The sequence below is a fragment of the Varroa destructor genome, unplaced genomic scaffold (assembly GCF_002443255.2).
Source record: "Varroa destructor unplaced genomic scaffold, Vdes_3.0 BEIS01000002.1, whole genome shotgun sequence".
NCBI classification, from domain to species: domain Eukaryota; kingdom Metazoa; phylum Arthropoda; class Arachnida; order Mesostigmata; family Varroidae; genus Varroa; species Varroa destructor.
The window spans coordinates 978,807-992,738 of NW_019211455.1; the positions used below are offsets into that span (position 1 = coordinate 978,807).

Here is a 13,932-nt window from a genome sequence, read left to right on the forward strand (position 1 = left end):
TCCCTTTATTCCATTGAAAATATTATGCGCTCATTGAGTTATACGGTTTCGGTGTTTTATATCCGGTACCTGAGCCTTGAGCATTACTTTAAATAGCTAACTCCCATTATGAAAAAAAGCATGCCTACGCCCGCATTCGAACCTAGACTATTCTACATCCGTAAATACCATACGCTGGATTAAATTAACTACAAAATTTGCAGGATAAGCCCAGGCACACTTTCCTCGGTCCGTTTAGCAGCAGTTAACGGGCTTAAATACTGGAAGACTCATTAATCGATTTGACAGTGTATCTACCGAAATTTGTCATCGCATGTCACTTAGTTTTCACATGGCACCCGACCCATTTGGGAGAACCTCAGCTCAGCTCAACTTTGTAGACTGGACCGAGTAGAGCCTGCTTTTCTGAAAAACGAATATGCCTCCATGCATCCTATCATCACCGCTACATGTATAGATCGCTATATGATAAGGATTCTCAATGCTAGTTTGACCTAAAAAAATGCCTTTAATTAGAAATCTTCCAGGAGACGAACGGCTGAGGTTAACCTGGAACTCCATGCCACTTCTATTATGGAAGGAGCCATACAGAAAGAACCGACATAATTGTACACTACGCAACGCATGGCCTCCACTATGTTGTGTCTGCTAATACATCGTACCATAAGTCAGATAACGGCTGCACATATATCCGCTGCGGAGGTTTCTGTAGACTATACCATGTGAGCTCATGTTCGGGGACTTATTTCTTGAACAGAGCGCTCATAGGGCTTCATGCTATGTATTCTATTTATTCCATACTACTATTTCGGGAATTTCTTTATAATGTTTACATACGAACCATAAATGAAACGTATGTATATGGAAGTCATTTAGCAGTTCATTAACCTTATGCTAAATATCTTGCCTGCTACCCTCAATAAATTTCAACAATTAACGGTTTTTTTTAATCGTGATAAGATTTGTTGCCTTTGATAGTTTTGAACTCCCGAATTCAAAATATTGAAAATAAAATACAACTATCGGAATCCTCCTAAGAACAAAGATTAATAATAAATAACATTCATAAAATATGATGTGTACCTATTGCATGGAGCTGAGAGGACTGTTGTCCTACCTCGCCATTGCAATTTACGTGCTTTCCGAGCCTTAATATATACATTTCACAAATTATTAACAATTTCTGTAAGAAAACCACTATTTTATACCTGAGTGACAAAAATCCATAAACAATTGTTCGACTATTTCCGATGGCAGGATTTTAGACTGTGTGTGACGTATGTCAAATGTCAGATGGACTACAATGCTAACTCTTATATATTAAATATGGCAACACACAGGTGACTGACCAGCTGCTTGTTACAAGCTAAAAACTAAGCATTTTAATTTTGATTACTTTTAATACACAATCATGAACTGATTGTCGAAGAAATGCGGCAGATAATATTCTTGAATATTATAGAAAGTGTTAACTAGTGATAGTTGATTCTCTGAGAGTCCGGAATTGTTAAAGTTCACCAATATTAGGCATCATTAACAGAATAGTAGCGAAGCGGGTTCTGCAAAGGAGATCGGCATTCTCTTAACTTCTCTTTTAAATGTACCTAATGAAGAAGGTATCTAATAGGATGATGGACAGAACCTTACCTAGGCTGGTGATTTGATTGAAACCTAAACATTTCAACCGAATCTTTTTTTTTTGTTCCTTGTAAGTAGGTTTACACGCCACGTCAAAGAACAAATGCGATATTTTGTCTCAACGAAAAATTTTTGAAACAATCGGATTCTCAAGTTGTCTATCATAAAATCTGCTGAACATCGGGTTTTTTCATGTCTTGTGTACGAGGTCGAAAATCGCTGGGTTAAGCCTCGCTGTACGACATACATCTACATTCGTCGCATGAAATGAATTAACCTTGTAGTACTTGTAAATCGTCATCTTCAGTTTTCTTTCAGAGTTTCTTCAGTTTTTGATATGGGATATACAATAAACAGTTGAAATTCTATTTTGTCCGATGCGAGAAACACCTAGCTATCATTCAACTAAAGCACTTCAAATTATCTCAAAACAGTCATTAACTGCCGCATTATTCACATATACGAAACTAGCATCCACATCCGCCCTCTTTGTTTTTCTAGTTCTTTTCCTGAGTTGTTTCGGCTAAAGATAGGCTCTTCAATTCTTTATCAAACAAGTTACGAAATCCGTCTATCATTTTTCGTAAACGTTAATAAATATTCATATTTAATAGACCCAAATAAAAGAAGCGAAAGTCTGTACCTGGCGCAGCCACAACTACAATGAAACCAACTGGCACTGGCCCAAATCCATCCAGAAAACAGTACGCTAGAAACCGGAACACGATTCCTTGTCCTCTGAATTATGTTGTATTTGTTTATTCTATCGAGCCGTTGACGACGCCAAGTCGATGCAGCTGATGCGTCACGCCGACCTATAGAAGTTCGTTGTCCGCACTTTTGTACACGTCTACCATTTCGGCCCATTACAGCTTATTCGACTAAGCCATACCCACAGTTTGTCTATTGTGAGTATCATTTTACAGTGAAGCTGCACCAGCCAGCCAGCCATAGCGGGGACAGCGGCAGACTGTCTCTCAAAACATACATACTCAATACGTCTAAAAGAAGTAGTTGCTTTTGGTAGGTTGATGTGTTTTTCGGTACACGTTTGTTCCATACCAACGACAGGCCAAATCGGAGCAAACAGCGCATCAAGCGCGCAAATAGAACGTCAATATCAGAATAGGTAATTCGATAAGGGACGTTTCATGACTATTCGCACGCGTCGATTATTCGACTAACTGGAAGTTAACTCGGGGTCGGGTCAACAGCCCGGACGACGAGGCTGGTCATTGCACGCCTCTAATAACCTAATTAGCTACTAATCCCTCGCCCATTAAATTACACTTTATTGTGTAAGTGCACCTATATGTGTGAGAGCCGCAATAACAATAGTACATTCCCTGTGTGAGAAGTCCGGTATTTTACTTTTTGGAGTACACACTTGGCCTTTTATGTTCATGATCAAACTTTCAGTGCAGGGAAACGTAAAAAAGAAGAAATCGGTTGAAGATGGTCGTGTCTTAATTAAGACGGTTATTCTAAATAATACTTCAAGGCGACGTATACGTTAGTGCAGTGCGTTCTAGCTTCTGGAGGATACTGGAGAAAAATTAAAAGAAAAGGTCGTGCGTTTGTTGATGCTTATGTTCATTCTTTTTGTACTGTGGACTACGGTGCTCAGCAGACTATTTCTTAAAAGCAGCTCACGGCAGCTCGTCGAGTTCGGTTTGTGGATCGCTATTGTTTCAAACATTCGACTTATCATCAAATACTCCCTTAGAAAAAGTCTAGAAGAGCGCAGAAGCTTTATTCTTCATTCTTTCTTTGCCGACTTTCGAACAAAATTTCAAAGGAAAGCGCGTCAGTTCAGCAACTGACGGCATACGTTTAAATCTAGATCAGTTTTAAATTAACGATGACTAGCGAAGTGGAGCAGCAACAGTTCACCTTGCCGAATGCCGGCAGTATTCGAAACCTTTGGAAGGGGCCTAATTTCAACCCTAGTCATAATGACCAGTCAGGCTTTTCCGAGACGCGAAGGTCACAATTTCCTCAGCAGTTACAACTTTCGGTAAGTAATGATCAGTCGCTGCAGACATTACCTACCAATTGTAGACCGTATCTATCGTCCACGAGTCAAGGCGTCATTTATGGTGAACCTAGTTTATCGAAACCGCGTGCAATTACATCATGTGGGCAGAAGCCGGCAGCCGCACAAGTCGCAAAGGAAATACCGATATCACCTTCACATCTGCAAATCGAACAAGGCCAAAGGCTTCCTTCAAAGGTGATAAAGGGCCAAGACAGCGCTCAAGATATTGAAGCGGGACTACGGGTGCTTCGAGGCAACAATTCGTCGTCTCTGCTTTTTACGGCCTCGGATTCGGCTCCTGCATCGCCATGCCCAACGACCATCGGCGGTAAAGCTCCAGCGATGTTCATTGGTGGTTACGACACGGGAAGTGGACTACACTCTGCGTCGGCGTTAGCAGCTATACGTAAACTGGCAATGATCGCGCAACGTGCTTTCGGTATGTACTATAAATACCTATGATTATATGCATAATTCTAAAATCTAATTGTGTGACAGGACTTATACGTAAAGTAAGATTATTTATGTGAAAGGTGACACCAAGACTACAACAACCACGTATATAACTGTGTATGATTGATAAGAAACAACATTGCTTGTTCATGATGAACTGCTTTCAAATTTCAATATGCTACTACTTGGTTTAGTTAGAAACTTTCCATTATCTGTTTTTTTGTGCACGAAGGTTCGCGCACGGCTATCATAAATCGTAGGCACATACTCCGTTTCAGGTAATAGGTTAGGGTCAACTCTACTTACCGCCGACCCAGTGCCGACCTCTAATCGAATTCCGTCGCATATATCTTATCTTGGAGAGCAACCGGCTTTCAGCATTTGTGGTTCGAACAATGGTTGCGATTACGGAAGGGACGGCTTGAATTTACTACGAGCTAATGACACAAAATTCAAATCGTCATCGAACGATAGTGTTCACTTTCCTGCGCGACCACCTCAAACAAGTTCTCTTGCAGAGACATTCGCATTTCCTGCTAATGGTTACCGTGGATTTTCTGACTGTTCTCTTGGATCAACTAGCGCTTCCTCTGAACGTAGTGACGTAACCTCACAGGGCTCGTCTCATTACGATGCTGTTCTAGCACGCCTCACGGCCGAGTGTAAGTGGCGCCGTAAGTGCCCTCAGCTTCAGAAGGCACTCATTTATTGGAACAGTTTGGCTCTTCCTTCACATTCATTGCAAGGTGATCTGGCGAACTGCAGCTTAGCAACAAAGGTAAGAAACTATTGTCTCTTTTCGTGTCATCCGAGGGGTGTTTTAAACCAGCTGAAAGATGGGACAAGCTATGAGGTCTGCTATATAATCTTTCAATTTAGTCGTCTCGGTGATGTAGTAGCAACGTGTTTGCCTAGTTAGAAGATACACAGAGATGGTCTAGGCTAGACCAGAGGGGGGCAAGCCGCCCGAAACAATGTTTAACGAACAGAGTACCGGACGTAAAATCTAGAACATTTAGTTAATATTTCGGTTTAAATAATTATATATTTTTCCGCCTATTGTGATTTGTCTTCAAATAATAAGAGCGTTTTCAATTCAAGTCCTTATATACTCTTTTCCGAGCATTCCATTTAACTATATTCAAATTCGATTTAATGCAACAATTAGCTTGGTTCCTACAGCATACATGTCAAAAATCAAAAATCCCGTTTTGGCTTTCCACAGCTCCTATCCAATCTGGCCCATCCCAGACGCATTATCAAGTCCTCATCAGTTTATATTATTGTACTTCCATTATCCTAGGTATTCCTAGGCGGACTTCCTTATGACACTACACAGATGATCCTGATGAACCTGTTCAGTAAGTGGGGAGTAGTTACCGTCCAAATTCCACCAGTCCGTCAGAATAGCTGTCGCCGACTCAGTCATGCTTATCTCGTATTTGAGGAAGAGACTCATGTTCGTCGCCTGCTTTCTAATTGCGTTAAACGAGAGCCTGGCTCATATTTCTTTTGGGTAAGTCAGTAGATTTCGATGCTTCACCAGTTAACCGTTCTGAAGGATCCAGATACCTCTGTTGTTGATCATTTTTGTACACAAAGCCATTCGAAAAGATTAAAATTATTTAGAATAGATGTGTAGAATGCTATCCCTAGAGGACGACGCTAGATGTTGTTTTTATGTCCGTGAAACCGTAATAAAATCATAATGATAATGGTGAACTTTTCGAACTGAAGTATCTATTCTGAACTATTGAAGTAGTTCAGGCTATGACATAATTAGATCCAAAATGAACATCGGTCGGACGTAGTATAAGTTTTTTTTGGGTCTTTTGCGCGCTGCCATAATAATCTGTAGGTTCCGTCGACAAAAAGTAGGGGAGGTCGCTTCGCCCAGGTAATCCCGTGGGCAACACAAGATAACGACTGGATATCCCCTGACATGACGACACACGTAGGCGCAAACGCAGTTGCCAGTTCATCTTGTTCAGGACCCAAACAGAGAAACACCTGTGTTTTCATCGGAGGCGTCCATGGCGAGGTGTCAGCTAAAGGCTTACAACTGATTATGGCACAACTATTTGGGCCTGTCCTGCATGCGGGTATCGACACCGATTGCCATGGGTAAACAGCGTTAATTATTTATTATTTTTAATAGTTGTATACCATAATAAGCCTATATAAAAAATGAAAATTTGTCGGTACATACAAGCCGGACAAAAACTTAAATCAACTGAACAAGAGACATCTAATGTTTATTTTAAACTAAAGTGATGTTTTTATTTTTTTATTTATTGACAAAGCTTATGACAATAAGATCGAGTCCAACAGCAGATGCTAGGCTCAACAATAACACTAACTTGAAGCTTCAGAAGCACCAAGCACCTGGCCTTTACAAATGCACTAAAATTACTATATCCCCGCATAATATACGTTATTGCGAAGTTTTTCATCTTATATAAGCGTCTGACGTCGTCTTGTATATGTTTTCTCATCTTCTCATTGTAGTTACCCAAGCGGCTCTGCTCGGGTAACCTTTGCAAGTCAAGAATCATTTTATCGGGCACTTCGCGCCGGTTTCGTCCAGTTGGAGACCGCTCGCTTCAGCAAACTCATGCAACTAGACCCATTTGTTGATGAAGTCGGCCGCTGTGCTACATGTGAAATGGCCACAGTTCTTTTTTGTCGGCATATTGCCTGTCTGAAGTATTTCTGCGCTATTTGTTTTGAAGATCATCGCCGACAAAATCCTGGAAATGATCATCCACCTCTTACGCGACCTCGTACAAACTACAGCATTTCGTCACCGTATAATCATTGTGGTTTTTAATCAATTTAGCCCTGACAGATTTATCATTCCTTCACTTGATCGATCTGAACAATTAATACTGGTAATTACCTGGTAGCTGCTGATACTATTTGGTAAAGCGTATACATCTTTATTTAAAAATAGTTACCAAAATCAATTAAATTATTCAATTATTTTTGACCGCTGGGTGCAAAATAAATACGTATACATATCTAAAAGAAGAAAACAGACCCTTAGCTGGGTCGACATGTGCTGGAAAAAAACATGCTTTTGGCCCACTGATTCGTTATATAAGCTTGACACCTATTTAGGAAAGGGCGCACATCATCGTGGTAGTTCATAAAATGTTTTACATTTCGACATTTTTTGGCAGTTATCATACCAACAAACTATTTGAGGATTTTACTTGTTGTGTTGTTTCATTGCAAATTTAGGTTTTATCCGTAGATCAGTACGATTTTTTGCAGTTTTTTGCACAGTTGCATGAAGCGCTTGCTTTTTTTCGACATTTTGACCGCATGCATGACTTACAAGCAGTCCCATAACATTAAACGCTAAAGTTTAGCAAACAAATAGCTATTTGTCATACTTAGAAAATCGAAATTGGCAAGCGGCTATGACTGTCACCTGCAAGCTGCTGAAGAATAAGGGATGATCGCCAACAACTTCTGAACCAAACAACTGAATCTGTATGAACGAAAGTATAATCGCAGTTAATTTTTGGCCTTGCTATAGTGCTGAAAATATTATGGCTACGTAACAATTACTTTCATTGTATTCTCATCCACCATTCTTACTATTATGTGATAAACTTCTCTTTTGTTCTTCTGTTCGGTTCTTTAACTGTCGAGATATTTTGTTAACGCAAACCTTAAGAAACTTGGTGTGTTCTAATACCTAGTATACAAAAATACTTAGTAGCATGTACTTCATACAATTGCTAAGTTCCTGTATTCGGCCATTTATGTCTAGCTTGTTATCTACTAAAATTATTTATTAATAGAGTCAATAAATATCTGATGAATTTAATCGTCCTAACCTTTGTGACTAAGCTGAGCACCTTTAGCTGAGTTGTCGTTTCGTTGGAAAGTACATTTTTTTCTCAGATCGACAAAGTTACGAATAGCAGTTGGATACACTGAGTGATCTTTCCAATGGGACAGGTTTTTCAAATTTTAACGGATTGTAGAGTAAAGTATTGAGCCATAAACGACTTTTCATCTTACTGGTGTATAACAGTTACATAACTATATTTGATTCCGAGGCACTTGTAGGCATTTTTGTAATATTTCGTAATTAGCTCTACGAAGGTCACGTATCTAAACGGTGATAACTTTTACAATGTATTAAAGAAAAATTTAGACTCCAAAAAGTAAGAATTAAGTTGTCAAGCTTGCGTGAATTTGTTTGATCAAATTACGACGAAGGCGATATTAAGCTAAATCATTTGGAACTCGCATACATAGTAGAAAAAAAGAAAAAAAAAATCGAAATTTTTGTCGTACTCAAGTTATTATGATTGGAGGCAATATGATGGTTGAACCAGTACACCATTGAATATCTGTTACATAGCTTGAACGCAATGGATCGATATGCGAAGTTCCACAGGAAAGATTCGTCCATATTTGACGATTGTCTCTATGTAATCAAAGGTACCATCAATTATTATAAATATAAGAAAAAATAGAGAACTGACATTCTAGAAAAGGCCGGGAATTGATTAATCTCGCTTTTATTTGTGACTTATGGTCTGTAAATGATTTCAACAAGCAGACTTCACTACCATTAAATTTAAGTTTGATAAGAGAAGATCGCATGCAGTCCAACACAGATAGTATAGCTTGCAAAATATTTAGCCTTCCATTTAATGCATGTCTGCTTGTTCATATCATTATTAAGTTCCTTTTACGTGAATAAAATCCATTTACTTTGCTTTCAAACTGTGTTAATTAAGGAACCGGGATTAGGGTTTGTTATAAACGAATCTGCAAAAATAGAAAATGCCCCACCACATCTATTTCCCAAAAACATTCTGTGTATCCCAACGCGAGAAACGGACTGTTTCCTACTTTCCTTGACGGTTCGTTCTGATTCTCTTTCGCCTTGTATAGATCAAGTTTAAAAACTTTCAGCGCTTATTTATCTTTGAATTGTCTGTTCGATCAAAGAATACATAGAGAAACACTATACATAAGATGCAACTTGCATAGTGGAAACTAAATAATGCTGCGGATGCAACAAAACATTCTACAATAACGCCTTATACAAATAGTAATTTACGCAATGTAACAGCTAACGATAATGAAGGTCATTTATGAGCACGCTAACGCGTTGGGTGAAGAGGCGGTGGGGCGGCGCTCATAGTAATTGGAAGTCCTTCGCCGCTGCCAACGACCCGAGAAGTACTAAATTAATAATTTGGGTAACGATATAGTTTAATACTCTACATCGATTTATGGCACGGCAATAAGAAATCTGCAAGGATGCAGTATGACGGGTAAACACTGTTGGATTTTCAATGATAAGAGCATGAACACTACACAATAGCCAGGTTAAGTTTGATCGTGATTAAAGAACGGCACCATGCACAGCTTTACCTTTTCTTGTGGCTTTTCCATGCTTTTCCACGGAAATTCTTTACGTATCTTCATGGCCAAGTAATTTAGCTTAGGATGGTTGAAATCGAAACCAATGAGAAGTTTTAGTGTATCTTAACACTGCTTGCGTCAACCTTGGTTTTCACATCAGTCATTTTGTACCTGGTAGCATCAATGCCATAAAAAGAATACAGGTAAACTTATAGAAAACGCTACCTTAAATACGTTCTTTATTAACTAGCAAATTGTCCAGAGCCTATTGTGTAGCTTTACATAAGCCATCAATTAAATCTTTATCAAAATATCCATTTTGAAATGCATGTCTAAGTATCCGTTAGTAATATATGCTCAGTTTATCATATTTGTCATCTGTTTTGTATATATATATATATATATATATATATATATATATATATATATATATAGAATATATATATATATACACACATCTGCGGATGGAGGACAGTAAATACATCCAGTCGCCTGCAGAACAAATACATGAATGGAAGCAGTGGTTTGAATATGTACAACAATAAGAACACGTAACTGAGTCTCGACGTATGTTGTTGGGTCTATGGTGCTTGTATTAAGTAGTTCGTTGATTCTTAGTAAACGCGTTCTGTAAATAGGTGGATCGGAAAACACAAATCTATGTTGTCGTATCTATTTACCAATAACAAAATGCCTACTTAAACTACGTGCGTCCTCTAAAGTCCTGCTGAACCGCTTTTCTTTAGATGCAGACAAAAGCTGACGACCACATATCGTTCATCCATAAGTGAATCAAACTCAGATTCGTAGTTATTTCGTGCCAACTAAACTTCAGTGTTTACGAGGTATTGCGTACTTCCTCTTGTCGTTTGTTCCTGCTGACTACACTTGGCCCCCAGAAGATCAGAGAACTACCCTGTCCTTTATATATAAGCGCTTTTATTTTGGTTTATTAGTCACTGGGTAGCCAAGAGCAAAGTGTGCTTACAAAAGCACTGAACCAACTTGTTGAATCTACTTGTTTTTGTATGTAGACCTGATTGAAGGTGGACCAAGCACGAAATCGTGCTTTAGAAGTTCCTCGGCTGTGGCTCGCTCTTTTGGTTGACGGCGCAGACATCTCTTAAGAACATCAAGTAAATCCGGATCCGCATCTGCCGGATACGAGATTTCGTGCTTTGGATTGACGATTGCCAGAACCTTGTTGTTCATATTCTTGATGTGAGCAAACGGTGGCTCACCAAATGCCAATGAGTAGAGGATACAGCCCAGTGACCAGATGTCCGAGGCGCGGCTGGTTTTTATCGATGACTCTCGTGACTGTTGGATGATTTCTGGCGACATGTAGTTGAATGTGCCGATTGCGCAATCTCGAAATACTGACGTGGCATCGCCAATATCGTCTGAGATGCCGAAGTCAATCAATTTTAGGCGACCCTTAACAATAATAAAATTGGCCGGTTTTAAGTCCTGGTGGATGATACCAAGCTTGTGAATGCGTTCAACGGCGCGCAGCATATCCCGCCAAAAGAAACGAACAGTTATCCAATCTTTCGAAGCACGCTGTAACACGGCCGATAGGTCCGAGTCACCTTTCTCCATCACCATAAGGATCTTGCCGTCACCTTCTTCGTAGTCCAACAACCTTACGACCTGCTCACAGTCGCTCAGCTTCTTTAGCATCTGAATTTCGCGAAGATAATTCTCTTTGACTGCTGCCTCCTTCGGCAATGTCACATCCTTGATTGCCACAATTTGACCTTCGTGTAATGCTGAATATACCTAAACATAAGGACATTATCCTATTAGAACCATAAAATAACCACGACCCCAATAAATGATTGTTAAAGGTAGAAAGCATGTAGACAATGTGGAACACCTATAGGCATTCAGCAGGGGTATAATTATTGAACTTTTTTTAATGGATATATGATTTTACCGATCCTGATATATTTCTTTAAATAAAGCTGTTATGAAATAGGAAATTCTGCTCATGTGATAAGAGTTAATGATTACGATGAACAGGGTATATAGATGACAAAAAATCAAGGCACGACATGGTAAACTGTTATAACCTCGCAAGAGCCACCAGATCCAAGGCCGCCAATGATCATGTAGTCTTTCCCGTTGACTTTTAGCACCTTCGACATTGGAGCAAACATACGCATAGTCGGTTTCTCTGGCTCAACAAAACCTAACCGCGGTGTTGCAGCCATTTCGAAAGGTTTGGCTGAATTCTGTGGGGGAGGCATTTCCCGTCGTGCGATCGATTCGATCGCAGACTCCTTTACTGGCTGATTTTCCTTTTCCTCTGTAAAATTCATTGAGTACATCGCATATTACAGGACTCCAAATGGAGTACTTAACAGTTTGCATTGCACGAAGCAAGATACGATGACGTGATCATTATGGACAGATCTAATTTCATTCAAACGGGATATATTTTTCGTATTTTGGAAATTGTTTTCGGTTAAGGAATAAATAAAAACGACAACAACAAATGAATACGTAATGTGATTAAAGTATATATATTTCTGTAAAATTGGAAGCACATATTATTCACATGATTAGTTATCAGGCTGATTCTACACAGATACGCGATTCACTGCTAAATACGTACCGTCAGCCTCGTCAAGACCAATATTCTTCAGCAGTTCTCCAATTTCTGGGAGCCTTTCTGGAGGTAGCCTTCTGCGCAAAGGTTGTAATGGTTGGGAATGGCCGTTCGGAACAGAGGCTGATCCAGGTTGTGCATTTGGACCTTCTGCTAAAATCGATCCTTCGGCCCCCTCAGAAAGCCGCAGAGTCCATAAGCCGCCAATACGTTTCTGCAACATTGCTCCACTGGTCAAGCGTCGGAACTTAGGAAGTTCTGGGGTTTTGTCAGGAAAGGACATTCTGAAATTATTATTGGTTTTGTTAGCCCTTAAATAGCGAACAACTTGTCCTTACGGTTATTTTCGCCTTTGCGCTATGGAACTAAAGCATTTATAAGCATTCTACTTTAAAGTGCCAGTTCAAAAACGAAATAAGGTAATGAAACGAATGTAATCAACTAAACGTACAAACGTTAATTATTTTCAATTACCCGTTAATTATGTCTTTCAACGCGTGACAGACGCAACACGAAAATGAAAGCTTGCATACTTTAATCAATTTTACGTAATTGCACGTCGATTTCTGAGCCACTTTGTGCGAAATGCCTATTTCCCCATCATAATTTTTACATAAATTGTATTAGGTCATTATTAAATATTGTAAAAAGAAATGTTATTAATAGTTCGTACGCTAATGTGTACGCTAAAGTATATTTAGGCTAGGCAATCTAAAGACAGTAAATCTATAAGATGCCTCAGTTGAGAATTATCTCAAGCTTTTTTCACTACCGTCATCCTTTGTAATACCCGTGAATTAAGTCATTATGACTAGTTGGTGTAATTCAAAATAATGTTATTATCACACATATAACGTGATAAATGTTAACACCTAAGAAGGATTACTTATCAAGCTACTTATCAGAATACGTTTCAAATGGTTTTTTCTGAAATGCATAAGAACTTCTATCAATCTCACCATGTCACGAAGGTAGTGCTGCTTAATGAACAGTAACAATAAGTACATTTTTTACCATTCTGTTATGAATGATATTGAATTGTTGTAATATTGAAATGTTGTAATGTTGAATTGTTGCAGCTTCCAAAAGTAGCATCTTCCACATTGTCGTCTCGCCTTGCAGGAATTTTTATTGACCGTATAATCAAAAAATAGGTAATAAGTCGGAACCCGTATGGGGTGAAAGCTTAATTTTTTTCTAATAATAGCACTTCAAGTCCATAAGATAGATTTTTCGTAAATAATTCTATCACATCGTCACGGGTACTCGTGGTAATTACAGAACTTCTCTAAGTTTAACTAAATATTTCTTCTTTATTTGCTACTTTTTAATCTGCTTTATATGATTACGTGATCATATTGCTTCATTCATGTTTACTTTTTTGATAGTATAATTATGATTGGGTATCATTTTAAGCGAATATAAAAGGTACTCGTCTATTTTATTTCCAACTATACCCACATCCTGAGGTAATGACATATACGATACGCCTATCGCCCATAATCAATCCTTCTAATCAAGTGAATCTTATGACACCCATGCTCGAGACAACTTGTCGCTCCCACTCGCATATATTCCGTCATGAGTCAAAGAAATATTTGAATTAACGTGGACGATGTTTCTTACAGCGTTGTTGTGTGTGCTTACCTTTTTGTTGCAGCGGTACGTCCACTAGAGCTATTTTCACCTGAACACTTCCTGCAGAAACCTATTTTGAAAACTACTAAGGCGGTGCCAAAGGTACTGAGCAAGTTTTTCAACACCTAAACCACAGAACGATTTTATATATCAG

The 13,932-nt window shown here is 38.9% G+C and overlaps 2 protein-coding genes and 1 long non-coding RNA gene across 6 annotated transcripts; 1 reads left to right on the plus strand and 2 right to left on the minus strand.

Annotated features, from left to right (window-relative positions):
* Window positions 1-1,345: 1,345 nt before the first annotated feature.
* Window positions 1,346-2,420, minus strand: LOC147757221 (uncharacterized). The gene is made up of 2 exons (XR_015319897.1): window positions 2,282-2,420; window positions 1,346-1,559 (listed from the first exon to the last, which is right to left on the minus strand). It is a non-coding gene; the product is annotated as an uncharacterized LOC147757221 (long non-coding RNA).
* LOC111244911 (uncharacterized) lies at window positions 2,419-8,871 on the plus strand. Of its 4 annotated transcripts, none has more exons than XM_022792460.2 (6): window positions 2,419-2,546; window positions 3,058-4,115; window positions 4,408-4,907; window positions 5,433-5,645; window positions 5,988-6,253; window positions 6,638-8,871. In XM_022792460.2, exons 2-6 carry the CDS (start codon window positions 3,500-3,502, stop codon window positions 6,957-6,959), a joined length of 1,917 nt encoding a protein of 638 aa, XP_022648195.1. In that variant the 5' UTR covers window positions 2,419-2,546; window positions 3,058-3,499; the 3' UTR covers window positions 6,960-8,871. The 4 variants fall into 4 exon arrangements, with proteins under 4 accessions (XP_022648195.1, XP_086834647.1, XP_086834648.1 ...); XM_086978521.1 differs by having other exon boundaries at window positions 2,543-2,661; XM_086978522.1 differs by lacking the exon at window positions 2,419-2,546 and having other exon boundaries at window positions 2,649-3,655; window positions 3,785-4,115.
* An 864-nt stretch (window positions 8,872-9,735) lies between these two features.
* LOC111244912 (dual specificity protein kinase TTK-like) lies at window positions 9,736-13,928 on the minus strand. The gene is made up of 4 exons (XM_022792462.2): window positions 13,788-13,928; window positions 12,147-12,424; window positions 11,602-11,837; window positions 9,736-11,308 (listed from the first exon to the last, which is right to left on the minus strand). Exons 2-4 carry the CDS (start codon window positions 12,421-12,423, stop codon window positions 10,541-10,543), a joined length of 1,281 nt encoding a protein of 426 aa, XP_022648197.1. The 5' UTR covers window position 12,424; window positions 13,788-13,928; the 3' UTR covers window positions 9,736-10,540.
* Window positions 13,929-13,932: the final 4 nt, after the last annotated feature.